This window comes from Pundamilia nyererei, unplaced genomic scaffold (genome assembly GCF_000239375.1).
Source record: "Pundamilia nyererei isolate P.nyererei 1_Seehausen unplaced genomic scaffold, PunNye1.0 scaffold00069, whole genome shotgun sequence".
Lineage (NCBI taxonomy): Eukaryota > Metazoa > Chordata > Actinopteri > Cichliformes > Cichlidae > Pundamilia > Pundamilia nyererei.
This window is the reverse complement of record NW_005187470.1, coordinates 1,540,211-1,555,115: the sequence shown is the minus strand read 5'-3', so window position 1 is coordinate 1,555,115 and position 14,905 is coordinate 1,540,211. Positions and strand designations below refer to the sequence as shown.

Sequence of the window (14,905 nt, the reverse complement as noted above, 5' to 3'; positions counted from 1 at the left end):
ACTGTTCTCTACACTTGCTGTAATAGATTGTTTCCAGTTCATTGTGCCATGTGTGTTTTTGGGCCAAAGTACTGCAGAAGAATGTCATAGAGTGATTGTAAAGTTTTGCTGTTTTATTTCCTCTTCCACAGTTTATTAGCACTGGTACAATATTTCCTGATAGCTTGTGTGAACGACTGAAGTTGTTTTGTTTTTTTTTTTTTCTCAGTCTTGCTTCAGTATGCATGTTAACTACTTCCCCTATTGCTCACGGGGCAGCTTGTAAAACAAAAGTACACAATTTTATGTTAAACTGAACATGAACTAACATCCCCTCTGTGTTAGCCACTCCTTCTGTTAAAGATACACTATTCCTCTTTATCCAGGCCACATCTTATCCTTTCATAACCTAAAGTTCCCATTTTTAAATCATACAAGTTTTAGATTAGATCATAATAATGATATGACTTAAAGGATTTGACAAAACAAAGATCTTAAGAGTTTTGTAGCTGAACATAAAACTTTATAGTTTGGTGTGTTGTGGCAGCAGAAGGCAGTGAAGTGCCTCAGTGTGCCCATTGTGGTTGCACAGATATTTATACAATCCATCTTGCTTACTTTATTCATTTCGGTATCCTTTTTTCAAATAAAATTTCACTTAAAAGGTTGCACGTTTCTAACCATTAACTGTCTTCTTGTTCATATTCAATACAATTTTTTTGTCCTTTTTCTAGTGATCCCTGTAAGGGAGGTCATTTGCCTGTTGCACCAACCCTCTGCATGACTTCCTTCACTACATCCAAGAACTTGTGTGGTCTTCTTTTTCCCTTATTGTCTGCCAGCTCCCGCTTCAACATCCTTTATCCAGTATATCCACTATCCCACTTTGCCGCCAAACTCTTAAACCGGAGCTGTCTCTCCTCATCACCCCCAGTGAACATCTTTAACATCTTCAGCTCTGCCTCCTTTCTCCAAACCATTCTCCATAGCTCGTCATTCTACTATCTTGTAAAACTTTCCTTTCACTCTTGCTGCTGTCCTTCTACTGCAAATTACCTTTAATACTCATCTCCACCCAGTCCACCTTGTCTGCATTCTCTTGCACACATTTCATTGCTTTGGAGGGTTGATGCTAAGTATATAAACCTCTCTTCCATACTGTCACTAGAGATCACAATGTCATTGGTACCGACGTCTAATAAGGCAATGACATTGTGGTTTAGCAAAACAGTTGAACTCTGATCTCTTTAATGGGTGATCTTCTCACTCCATCTATCTTATTCAAAGTATCCACAGTCACAGGCCGGCTGAAACCTATCCCAGCTGTCATTGGACAAAAAGCAGGGTTCACTTTGGACAGGTCACCAATCCATTGCAGGGCTAACACTTACAGGGACAGACAGCTACTCACGCTCACATTCACAACTACAGCCAATTTAAAATCAATTAACCTCACCTCATGAATGTCTTTGCACAATAGTAGGATGCCAGAGTACCCAGACTGAGCGCACAGAGAAAGAGAATATGCAAACCCCACACGGAAACCAGAGACGGGATTCAAACCAAAAGACTTCTTAGTGTGAGGGAGTAGTGCTGCCAATACAGTGTCTGAGTCCTTTACCCGTGCAATAAAAAAAACAATTTTTTGTTTATTAAAAAATAAATAAAAAGGTGCTCCACAGCTTCTTGTATTGCTTCATGTATTAAGTCATGTTGTGTATTGTGTATACATGACTTTTAAAGTTGAAAACTGGTTCTTCCTCTGATGCTCACTGTTAAATTGAAAACAACCATCAAAATGTGTTGTCATACCAACATTTACACAAAAACTAAACAGTTCAAAGTGTTATTCACTATTTCAATATATATTATCCCACTTTGACAGAGAACAATGAGAGCAAATATTTAAAAGTTTGCTGCTTTTACATCTTAGAAGCAGTTGTTTTCACAGTGTGCTATTGTTATCTTGGTTATCTAAGCAATTTTCACTATGAACAGCAGAGGGCTCTGTGTAGCGTAGTCAAGCTGCTCTACTGAAGGTAAATATGGGTGTTTATCATGGTGCTTCCCGCATCAGTGCCCTCAGGTAAACTATTTTAGATGTTGATCCGTTTTCCTGTTTGCAACAAAGCACGTGAATGCATCAAAGTCTGCACTTAACGATTTGGGTTTTTTTCCCCCCTGTTTGTTTGTTATCTGACCCAATTTGCACACTTAGAGGAGCGTTACACAACTCATTAAAATTCACTGCAATCCGCGAGTGTTCAGTGTCAGTAAGTTTGCAAGTTGGCACAGGTGTTTCACCCGCCCTTCCTCTATGGGGCCACAGGGATCAGAAGTCAGGATCACGCCCTCTGATTGGTCGCTCTCAGTCAGATGCTGCGGGACGTGCGTGGTGTGAATGTTTTGGGAATTTGTACTGGAGTAACCTCGGTCATGTCAGGATAGTGTGACAGTAATATCGTGCAATTTAAACCACCCCACATCACACCACAGAAGCGTGCTGAGTCATGACGTGCTGAGCCTTCACTGGTAACTCAGGTTCAGATTTTAGTAGAGCTGCAATGGGCTGACTCGAATGGATGCAGTCATGCAGGACGATGACATGGATTCATAGTTAATAAAATTATGATGCCTCCAGACGCCACTCAACTGGGATTTCGAAGTTATACTACTTTAGTCCTCTCCCAGTCCCATTTAAAAATATATTCTTTGCATACTGTTAAGAAGAAAAAACACATAATGCCTATCTGCAAACACAAACTAGTTCAAACCCTGTCTACCAACAATTATAATTCTGTCATTGTGCTTTTCAGAGGAAAAATATGCTTTTATTTTACTCTGTTTTTCTTAACTATTGTTATGTTACAGAGACACATTAATAGAAAATATAATCAGACAGTATTAAGTATATGGCACAATAATGTTCAGTATTTCCAGTGTCTGTGACAATGCATTGTCTCTCTTTTTATATGTAAGAGGTAAATGCACTTGCATTTTCATTATATCATCTGAATTAAATAGCTATTTGTTATTTTAAACACACACACACACACATATAAATATATATATATATAGTGTTTGTTAGTTTGTCGCTGTGACCATTCTTTTGATTTAGCTTTTAGTTTTTGTTCCTAGTCTGTTAGTTTTCAGTCAGTCCCGTCTAATTCCTTGTGTTTTGTTTTGCTTCCCTTTAGTTTGAAGCTACTGTCTGTATTTGTATTTATTCCTGTCTTATTTTGGTAGTTACTCGTCTCTAGTGACTTGTGTTTAGTTTGGCTTCTACTGCCTCATTTGTCTTCAATTACTATCACCCGCATCCACTTCTGCTAATTACCCTCATGTGTATGAAAATATAAGCGTTGTCTTCCCATCAGTGTTTGCCTTTGTGTCTGCTAACCTCCCTTGTGTGTTTCTGGTTGTGTGCACTTGTGTGTCATTGGATTTCACCACTTTATTTATGAACTTTGCTTTAGACTTTTTGTACAATAGCCAGAATAAGCAGATTGCTTTTTATTCACCCAGTCTGCCTCCTGTCTGTCCACGCTGTGATGATAAGAAAAAATTACGGGCAAAGTTGGAAATGCAGGTCTTTTACTCGTGTCCCTTTGGCCGGTCCATCTGAGGATTGAAATGAGCAGGGGCTGGTTTGCAATTCATGCTTCTAAATCAGGAATGGAAGATGGTGGAAAAAACAAAATAATCAAATAAAGACTGTAAAACTTTAACATTTTATTAGACTTTTTCCATAATGTCATGTGGCATTAATACACAAACAACATAATGACACTTAAGAGGTTCCAACCCTTCACTTACAGAGCAAATAAAGAACAAAGACAAAAAAAAAATGCATAAAATTGCATGATTCGATTTTGGAATCACTCTTTTGAGACACATACTCCTTAACCTCGTACAGTCTGACATGTTAAACTGGTCTCTTGTGACCACACTGGTCCTACATTCCTCTCTGGACTGTGGAAATCAGGCAGAGGTTATATTTGACTTGATCACTTATGCCAGCAGCACACTGGATGAGTTCTTTGCCACAGAAGCCCAAAGGCAACCAGGAACATGCCATTCCCCAAACCATTCCAGCTGGCTTCTTCACAGACACTCGCACTTGGTTAGGGTTATGGAGTATGATATCACTGGAGACAATTTAACACTGCGATGTCAAAAACCTTCATTTCGACATATTTTAAACTCAAAATGAAGTTGATGTACAGATGTGGTCAGAAGGGTCAATACACTCATAATGGGCATGAATGTCCTTGTATTTGAGCTTTTAAATGTTTATTTGAACAGTTAATTTTCTAAGGTGTAGTGGTTGTATAGCATATGTCTTTATTGACTTAAAAAACAATAATTGGGTGAACAAGTTTGAATTTCCTTTGGATTTTCTCTAATCCACAGGGTCAAAAGTATACATACACCCCACTAGGATCTGGCTAAATGTCTGCAAACTGCACCGTGACCAGACACTTTTGGTAGCCCTCTACCAGTTTCTTATATAATCAGTTTTGATTTGTGTTGGGTCTCATTGTCCCGCTGGAACACCCAACTATGTCCAAGTTTCAACTATCTAGCTGTTAATTTGAGGTGACGTTGATAAATTTTAAGTTAATCCTGCTTGTCATTATTCTCTCCACTTTGTGCGATGTACCTTTACAGCAAAACAGCCCAGAGCGTGATGCCTGAGGCCTGGAGTGTACTGCAGGTTTTAGATCTCACCCTGGGTCAGCACACATGAATCACATGATTAGTTCATTACCAGCCTCTGGAGAACTTCAGGACACATTGAGGAGGTCATTTAGTCATTTAAATCAGCTGTGTTGGATCAAGGACACATCTAAAACATGCAGGACACTGACCCTTGAGGCACCCACCCCTGGTTTACACCTTGGCAGTGGTGACACATGTGAATAACTTGTATTTACATATAGTTGTTTGAAGACACCTTTCCAACTTGTGTAAATGTTCAGTTCTACTTCTTAGATCCTGACAGTCTTGGGCTTTCATTGTTCTGATTGTTAGTCGATCCAATGAGTGCTGTCAAACAAATAATTTTTAAGAGAAACTACTAATGAGAAAGCAATAAACCCTGGCCTTGTCAAGTTAAGCAACACTGAAGCACCTTTAGCAGCACTTATTAAGATTTAAATGAGTGTATGTACATATTTGTATGTATATTTTTTAACACTATGTGGATTAAAGAAAATCCAAAATAAATTCAAATTTGTCCACCCAATTCTTAATTTATAAAGTCACTAAAATATATGCTGTACAATAATTCCACCCTGGAAAATAAAATCATTCGAAAGAGATTATTAAAAGCCCCAAATTATAATGACATTCACATCTGTGATCAGTGGATGTAAAACTCTGACCACAACTGTAGACACAGACAAGGCATTTAAATGTGTAATCCTTCATTTCCAAGAGTTAATGGACAGATTTAAGATTTGAACATAAATTATAAGATAGATTTATACATTTGGGGTGTAGCTAATACATTTCCCCCTCTCATAAATCAATTTTATTTTATTGACTATTAAATGAAGATCAGAAAGCCCAGTGGCTTCTGGTAATCTTACAAAACCCAAAATATCAATTTTACCATGACGTGAAAGAGAGGAAATCACCAATTACTCACTTTCGAGGTTAAATCTATATCGCTGAGACTAAATCTCTTCAATGAGTGCTTAAGGTGTTACTTATTATTTCTCTGTTACTTTAGTGAAGGATTTCAAGATAGAAGACAGCAGTAACAACAACGAGAAGCATTTTAACTCCATAAGACGTCCTTATGGAGTTAAAATCTTGAAAACCAATTTAAAATATATCCAGGAAATGTTTAGAAATCTCAGGCGTATTTCGCTTCGTTCCTGACACCAACTACAAAACCATTCTGAAAGCGAGAACTAAGTATGTGTAAACCAAAATGTCTCATGGAACTACTCTAAATGTTTGGCATGCACAGCGCAAATTTATTTAGAATCATAAAACCCAAAGACACAGAGAGTGAAAACAGAAATAAATGAGCAACAACTGTTAATGGAATTACAAGTGTATTGAAAATATTGTGAATTTATTTCAGATTTTTAATACAGTAGACATTATCAGACTGAAAACAGCTCGACCCCTCTCTCTCCTCATTGGGAAAACGCTGCTTTTGGTGCTCTGGCCAGCCGGCGTTGTTGTAATAGTATATAATGCCATCTGTTTTGGTAAGTGCTCTAATGATGTCCTCACGACAGCACCTTTGTTTTAAGTTTTTATGCCGAGATGCTGTGATGAGTTGAGAGAAGCTGGCACCATCCATCTATCAGGGCCCAAGTTAAAGCTAAAGTGCGAGACCTTTGGATAGTAATTAATTTACATTCACGGAGCTGGGTAAGCCTAATGGATAAATCTGTTTAGTCAAATTAAAGGATTAAATATCAAATACAGCATTAGCTCAGGAAGCCCAAACAAGATGATCCACTGATATACATCTAACTTACAAATACATGGATCTTAAAGCCAGTTTTCAGTTGCCGTCTCTACAACAAGCAACCTACTTCCACCCAGCTCCTTTTTCATACTTTTGCAATTGATGGGTGCTCCATTTTATACTGGGAGTCTTACTGCTGCTCTGCCTACTTTCGGCTTTCACCACCCATGGCATAGCTACAATGACAAAGCAATGGTGGAAAACCCTATGAAAGCCAATGCGTTCATGGGCAGGATCACAATCTCAAAAAAAGGAAGAAGTGATCAACGGCTAGGGCAACACCGATCGCCACAACTGCTCTCACGGCCATAAAAGGGAAGCAAAAGTTTCGCACTGCAGCTTTAAACCTCACGATGTAACATTCTCGCCAGCTTTTCATTTTGTACCGGACTCTTTTACGCTTAAATCCTATCCTCCGTTTGCATGTACATTTCCTCAGTGTTGCCATGCTACGTTTGCCTAAAATTAAACATGATTTTAGGAGAAAAACCAATGTTCCACTCAGTGTAAACACGGAACTCAGAAGTCAAATTTGTTTTGCGGTACTCGAGCATTTTTGACTCAACTGACAGGAAGCGAAGGAATGGATGCAAGTCATAAGGCATTAGGTTGATCCTGACTCTTAAGAACAAATGAACAATTGCTCCAGTTTTCAGATTTTTTTTTAAAGATATATTTTTACAAGGCTGTCAGCCAAATATTGGAATGCAGAAATATTTTTATCAGGTTCGAACAATATTTTCTTTTGCTTTTTTTTTTTTGAAAGTCGATAAGAAAGAAAAAACAATTAAACACATAAATAATCTACGCATTCCACACATCAGAATCAAAGATTAACATGAACACTGATGCACCTAAAATTCTGAAATAACGACCTTTGTAGCACATCAAAGGGAAACCAGACCCTGTTCGGAAATCAACGCGGCGCCAACGGTTCTGATGATCCAAAGCGATGCAGCTCCACAGCACGTTACAAAAATAGTTCTGCCTTCACAGTCACCGACACAACACCTCACTACAACACCTACTACAGTATATCGCCATGCATGGGTGACATGTTGTTTTGTAACGCCAGAACTGCCACATGACTGGCTGCTACACCTATCAGGGAGCTCTATGCTGCAGATGTTTAAGGACAAAATAGTCACACGAGTTGGATAAAATCAGTTAAGCAAAAAGCCGCTCATGCCACAATGTTAAAAAAAAAAAACAACTCCAACAATCATGTTATGCAAAGAGGCGACTTAGTGTGCTCTAGTGGACCACAGAGATGGTTGTAAAAATGTTGTCATTTGACACGCTCTTGGCACTAATGATATATTCATCCAGCACCCAAAAACTCCGTGAAATTTTTTATCTTTCTATGGTAAAGTTACAATTCTCATTAACTGCTTACGCTAAGCGGCAGTTTCATTCTAATGTTAAACAAATTCCCTATATTATCGCGAGAAAACTCCGTCCAATTATCGCACAGCTAATCTTTTTCAAAGTGCTTGAACTTTTCTCAATAGATATCCAGTGTAGATTTCTGCTAAAGGCAACCAGTGTTGCACCCTGCAGGTTGTGTAAAGCTTTGGCCTACTGGTTGTCAGAATGCTCAGGCTAATAAGAAGGTCTGGGTTCCCTCAGTATTCTCTCATATTTCATTAAAGCAAGCATTTTATTTATTTATTTATTTTTTTTTTTTTTTGCAAAAAGCAAAACAAACATGACCTCTCACCTCTTCATTTCAAATCTAAACTGCTCAGAAATTAAATCTATTTATGAGAACAGTTGAAAACTTGTTGTAAACTACAATAAAGGCAACACTCTTGAATCAGTAATGTACCTTAACAGTTAAAATGTTACTCCATATTTAAGTGCTCCACTCCTTGTCAGTTTTGAAGAATAATTAATTCATACTTACATAAAAATGATCGGCTACATAACTGATCTTGCATGAAGAATGCACACCAAAAGTGGCAAAACAGCGGAAAATGGAGGTGACTTTTAAAATGCATCTAATTCAAATCTGAAACATCTTTTTTTTTTTCATCTTGAATAATTTGTTTAGTTACAGCTACAAAAACCACAAAAACAAGCAAAAATGTGGTCAAGGCCCTTATAAAGCTGACTTTAATCCTCAGAGAATGAGAAATGTATAGCTGTCAAAGGACTGTGGAATTTCTTCTTATCGGTCGTTTTGCCTTGAAGCTGACCACAGTTTAGCGATCTTAGCCACTGCGGTCTCCGGTGCGCTGTATCCGGGCCAGGACTAGCTCACGGGACACCTTCTTGCGGTCTTTGGCCAGGCCCAAGAAACACATGAAGTCGATGAAACAAGTGGTAAGGTTCAACTTGCAGCCAAACTCGCTGGTTGCATAGTCATATGGGAACGTGTGGTGATAGTTGTGAAATCCCTCACCTGCAAAGCACAGGAAACAGGAATGAACGATTAAAAAAAACATGTAAAACTGGATTTCAGTCAAAAGCCGTCTTTGCAACGCGTTCCGTGTTTTCAGTTTTCAGTCTTTAAAAGAAAAAGAAGATTCTTCAACTGTTTCACTGCTGGGATCTGTGTTTACAGGTAGCCTGTGGTGTTGTCACAGGTTTTGGGTGGTTCGATACCACTGGCTGTGATGTCATTACTGCTGCTCCCACCTGTCTGCTTTTCCCACCTGTAAAGTCACCTGAGCCGCGCTTCCCTCCTTTCCATTCTCTAATCATTCCCTGCAGTATTTATAATCCCACCTCACCCACTTTTCAGATAGTCTCTGAGCTTTGTCGGTGTTTGCCTGCTTATGAGGTGTACTACAAACCAAAATAAAAGGGGAAAAAAAAAGGCTGTCAAACCAGAATTCTAATGTTTATAAGTTCGGTTTCATTCTTCTCCTGATGATATTCCCTAGATGCAAACCTGCTTCAGCCAAACCATGGTAATACCACACAACTAGAGAGTAAAGACGCAGTAGCACATAGGTCCTTTTTTAACTAATACTGCAGCCAGCAATTCTGAGCTTTGAAAACGTATTGATCTATTGAACAACCCGACCAATATATCAACCGCCGATCTATCAGCCAGTATTTGCTATTTGGCTGATAAGGAAAAAGAAGGGACAAGGGGAAACACCCTTCAATCATGAGTGGTGATCTTACATAGTTTGTCCACCTGAAACTCAATTTCCCTGTTGGCTACAAACATAACCAGCTGATTAGAGCAGAGCTCAGTGTATAAACAAGAAATTTACAATTACATTTATTTCCGTTGTCATATTATCTTAGTAAATAACTAGACTAGGCCTATACTATACTAAAACTATACCTAAAAGCACATCTTCATCATCATGTTATCTCAAGCTGAAAGTTGGAAAGCTCTCATGTGCTGCTGCCAACGGTACACACTGAGAGACAGCGAAATAAATGTTTCAGCCAGCAGTGCTCTATTTTTATTCCTCCATGACCTTTTTGGCTCGAGTTTAGTAGGTAGTCCTTGATTAGCTAACGTTCCTTTTATAGCTGTATGCACAAAGCCTGATGAAGAAAGACTGGGTTACCCAAAAATGTTGATAACAGCGTTTTTTTATACCCTTTATCTTTATCTTATCCTATTTTAGTGTGTGTCCAGCCAGCTAATGCAACTAAAGCTTGGCCATGTGGACCTTGCCTAAAGGTTGTAGAACGTCTACAACCTTGTGAAACATTTTTCCCCCTGAAGAAAAACTTGTTTTGCAACCACGTAGCTTTGTAGTGATTTTGTGTCTTCCAGGCTTTGACTGTTAGGAGTTTATATGGTTTTATGCACATAAATTCTACATTTAAATTCTGATAAATTCTTTATGAAAAACTGATCAAGAGATTGGCATTGGCCTTGTTCACCAATATAAAATGATAGTCAGTGTCGGACAGCTAACTGCTGCATTAATTCAGTTTTGCACTGACTAATTGTTTGAACCTGGTGTGACGAGCTGACAGCTTTTAAAACTGTTCAGTTATTTAAAGGAAAAGCAATACTACAAAAAAATATTGGAACAGACTAAAATGCTTTAAATGTTAATATCATCCGAGAATTGCACAGCAGTTGCATCCCTAAAATAAACAATTCAGAAGCAACTGCAGGAACAATGACAGACTGTGGTGGTATATTGGTGACATCGTGTGATGTTCCCTAACAAAAGACGACTTTCTTCCCTGCATAATCATTACCAAAGATACAGCTGCTAAATTGTGCCTCTTCTAAAACTAGACTTAACTTGCTATGGGGTGAATAGCTGGGTGCCATCTTAGAATATCCAGCTCTTTTGATATATCTATCGGGTGCTCTTTGTCACTGCACTGCTGACTCCTACTGGTTGAACAAGGTGCATGCATAGTGAGGGGAGGAGGTGGACAAAGTGGTAATCAGGTAAAAATCGTTAATAAAATAGGTTCAAATCAAGTATGTACTTTTTGTTTTTAAACATTTTATCCACCATTTAGCACATCTGGTAAATAAAATGTTTACATGGGCCTGTAAAAGTCGTTCCTTTTGTTTTAGTTCAATTCAAGTTCGTTTATATAGTGCGAAATCACAGCAACAGCCGCCTCACGGCGCTTTATACTGCAAGGTAACGACCCTGCAGTATTAAGGAGGCATTCCCAACAATCGGAAGATCCCCTGTGAGCAAGCTGTCGACGACGGTGGGAAGGAAAAACTCGCTTTTAACAGGAAACCTCCGGAAGAACCAGGGAGAAACGGGGAGCCACGTGCCACGACTGTTTGCGAGGTGAGGGGACAGAGAAAAGAAAAAAGAGAAAGCATAGGAAGACAGGGCAAAACAGAAACTATGGGGAGAGAGATGATAATCACTGGTTAGCAAATTTGTTTAAGCATAATTGGATGATTTGACTTTTACTGCACTGAACGCTTGACGCAACTGTGCAGTCAAATAAAAGCAAAACGAGGGCATGTATCGTGTACAATGTAATTACATTTGCTCTGAAGGTGACGCTATAGCGAAGTAACAAACTTACATTAAAAATCTGGCTTTTCTTCTTCAATTTTACTTAAAAAATACTTAAAAATATCCCTATACAAGCATTCGCTGTCCTGTGCTGTACATTCTGGTGTGTAATTTCTGCCATGAGCATGTGTTGGGGTGTTGTTCATACCTATAGCACTGAAAGTGACAAACTTGTTCTCTCTGGGGTTGATGTTCTTGTCATAGGGCCTGTTTCCCCACATGTGGGCAGCGCTGTTGACCAGCCAGGTAGCGTTCAGCACCAAGGTGTACCTAAGCAGAGTTGGGACGAAGTAGGCCACCCACAGAGACTCCCCCCACAGGTACCAAGGCACGATTGTTGGGATAATAAAGCACATGACCAGCACGGAGAGCTTGTAATACCTGTTGAGGAGATAGCGAGAGTAGGTATCAGCAAAAAACAAATTATTTAAATACAAAAACTCTGTTTGCCAGATAAGAAAATGCTCACTTTTTTTCCCTTTATTTCCACTTGACCTATTTTCCATTCAGGCCTGCTCTCCGTGAATCTTACGTTAGTAATTGTCATCTTGTTAAACCAGAATGACTAACACAGCTTGCCATTATGAAAACATCTCCACAGCAGTACTCTAACATTTACTTATATTTATAGAAACTGCAACACTACTGTCTTGCTATTTGCACTCATTGCACTTTGTTTTTTTTAGCAACTAGATGCAGTGTGAAGTCTGAACCTTAATTATGCCACTTACTTCCTCTGAAACATGACAACTTTGTCTGTTAGCAGGTCGGTGAGCTCCAGCTTGCGTCCTTTCTCGATCACATCAGGGTGTTTGCGTACCAACAGCCAGCCGATATGAGAAAAGAAAAAGCCACGGACGGCATTGTGAGGGTCGGCGTCTGTTTCCGAGTATTTGTGGTGAACCCTGTGGTCTCGAGCCCATTCAAAGATATCATTCTGTGGTTTGGAATTAAGATCAAGATTATGCACACTGTTGACACAGCACGGTACTTATAGTGAAACAAAAGCTGCTATTATCTTGGCTGCAGGTCATAAGTGTGTGTTTGTATACTAAAAAGATGTGTCAGCAGAACAGTCATTTTTGCTTGCCTGAAATGCCATGGAGTTAGCTACACCGAGGAAAATCCTTAAAGGTAATGCAGCCTTGTAGGATCTGTGACTCCACAGGCGATGCGCTCCTGCAGTGACTCCTAACGCACTTATCAAAAAACAAAGTACAGCTGTGGAAAGAAACACATGGGCAAATTAGTTTGACCTACTTTTGTGCTCATGTCAACAGCACTTTGTTGCACAGATGCTGCACACTGCAGTGTTTGTGCATTATTTTCTGCACAATTGCACTGTTATTGTTAGGGCTGGGAAGAACATCCAGCAACAAGTGACAGATTACGAGACAGATACATCGTGACAGACGCGTTTCTGTTTTTTCCCCCCAAATAGCATAAATTGTTAAAGCACTAGAGTATTTGTTTACCACAATCTTTATCAATTTGATCCAAAAGGCTCTTCGGGATTTGATTAGATTTTGTGCACAATTTCCAGCGGAAATTGCAAATTTCCCTCAGGTCACCAGGTTAGCACTGGCCTGTCTGTTTCCCAAGGAGATTATAGTGTAAAGCTGTGTCCTTTACAGTGTAAAAGAAGCCAAATCTAATAATAAAAACATTTATGGTTGAGTTCATGAAAGACTAAAAGCTAAAAGAGTTGTGACACAGCAGTGAAGAAACTGTATAAATAAAGTGCAGTTTATGCTAATTATCCAGCTATTCTTCATTTGTCTACTTGACCTTTATTTTTAAAAAACTGACATTAAGGAGGCCAGTTTATTTTCCTGACAGCCCAGCTTAAAAGGTACGTGCTGTAACATGTAATCTCTGATGACTTTATTCCTGATCTATAATCCTCCATCTCCATGAAGGATGCTGGGAGGATCACAAATATATGCAGCCGCCTATTTGCATTCACCACCGGCGAGAAAAGCAGGGCGCGCTGCTGACATAACAGCTGTTGATTTGATAAAATATGATTTCCACTAAATAAGTAAACAAAACCAACATGCAAAAAAGGAGAAAAGAGGGTGTAACAGGCAATTATCTTTTCGCACTTACACCAAAGCAAGGTCAAACGAGATGCTGAAGGTACGACGAACACGCCGTACAAGGCTCCTATGTGCAACAGAGTCATCAGTATGACATTTTTCCATACGATGATCCGGGGAGGTTTTGGGCCCTCTTTCTCTTTGTACGTGTGATCAAACGCGTCTTCTGTGGCGCTCTCTGGAAGAACATCCCCGTTGCTGGACTTGCGCTGCTGCTGCTTGTTCTCTAACGCCTCCGCCTCCGTCATTGTGGCAGCGGTGCTGTGATGCTGTGAGCGGCAAACAGAGGAGAGAAGTCAGTCGCCTCGGCGCTTTTTGTGTGTAATGGAGGCTGTTTTGTCAATATGTTAATTAATTTTGTGCTGACTAGCCCCGGCAGGCTAGCTGCTTGCTGGCTGGCGCTGTCGGAGGATGAAGAGGAAGACGGTAGCGACGATGCTGACTTATAAAGCGGTAACGCGACGCTCCAACGCGCCAAAAAAAAAAACCCTGATGAAACACCTGTGGGAGGGAAAATTTTTACTCAATAACTCACCGAAGATAGGCAGAAGGGCAGAAACGAGATAAACGGAGGACAGTCTGCTTGACCCAAAATTACAGTAACCCAGAAAAGGGAGAGTGATAGCTCCGCAATGAGAACTAGAACTCGTGGTGTGGCCGACCAATGAGCGCTCGCCTGTCGCCTCTTGCTCGGGCTCTGATTGGCTGTTTGTTTATCTGCTGTTCACCTTTTATTCATTCTCCGGTTTGCCAGATGTATATTTGCCACCTCTGGAGACTAGCCGATCTTGTTGCTGTCTAGACATGCACAAACATTTACCGTGTAACCGTTTTCCTTTTGAAATCAGGCGTGGAGTGAAACACAAGCACTGTGTTAATGATGCAAGTGGAACAAAACAAGTTACTGTACCCAAACCCCGGCAGTAGAGCCCCCTCCCCCCTGTCCTCCACCCACGTAGGAAAATAGGATGCTTCATCTGTTACGTCATCCCCATTCTCCGTCTATAGAAGTTTAATTGTGAGATACAAACTTTCAATGTGCCCAAAAATAGCATAAGCTGCTGAACACCAGAAAAAGTATTTTAGGCATGACGGGGGAAAAAACAACAGAGTCTCCATAAACACTGCAGAACAGGTCGAAAAGGCTGTTTACGTCACCCTGTGAAGAAGAGCTTTGACTCTGCTGCAAAATCAGAATCAGAATCAGAAAGGGTTTTATTGCCAAATGTTGAGCAGGTTTACAACATTAGGAAATTGCAGATACACACTGCATGGCCAAATTAAGGATCACACGGCCCATATTTACCCGGGCGAGGAGCAGAAAATGGATGGATGGTTGGACGGATGGATAAACA

General features: G+C 39.8%; 1 protein-coding gene across 2 annotated transcripts; it reads right to left on the bottom strand.

The window, feature by feature from the left end:
* Nucleotides 1-8,147: 8,147 nt before the first annotated feature.
* scd (stearoyl-CoA desaturase (delta-9-desaturase)) lies at nt 8,148-14,237 on the bottom strand. Of its 2 annotated transcripts, XM_005736445.1 has the most exons (6): nt 14,086-14,237; nt 13,561-13,819; nt 12,542-12,672; nt 12,183-12,388; nt 11,600-11,832; nt 8,148-8,876 (listed from the first exon to the last, which is right to left on the bottom strand). In XM_005736445.1, the coding sequence occupies exons 2-6, from the start codon at nt 13,796-13,798 to the stop codon at nt 8,686-8,688; spliced, it is 999 nt and encodes a 332-aa protein (XP_005736502.1). In that variant the 5' UTR covers nt 13,799-13,819; nt 14,086-14,237; the 3' UTR covers nt 8,148-8,685. The 2 variants fall into 2 exon arrangements, with proteins under 2 accessions (XP_005736502.1, XP_013767156.1); XM_013911702.1 differs by lacking the exon at nt 14,086-14,237 and having other exon boundaries at nt 13,561-14,018.
* Nucleotides 14,238-14,905: the final 668 nt, after the last annotated feature.

Excerpts from the sequence above, each read along its gene's own strand:
- scd (XM_005736445.1), bottom strand. The coding sequence starts at position 13,798 with ATGACGGAGGCGGAGGCGTTAGAGAACAAGCAGCAGCAGCGCAAGTCC. Across the intron at positions 12,389-12,541 it reads CTAACTCCATGGCATTTCAG|AATGATATCTTTGAATGGGC; the intron begins GCAAGCAAAAAT and ends TCCAAACCACAG. Across the intron at positions 8,877-11,599 it reads TGTCACTTTCAGTGCTATAG|GTGAGGGATTTCACAACTAT; the intron begins GTATGAACAACA and ends TGTGCTTTGCAG.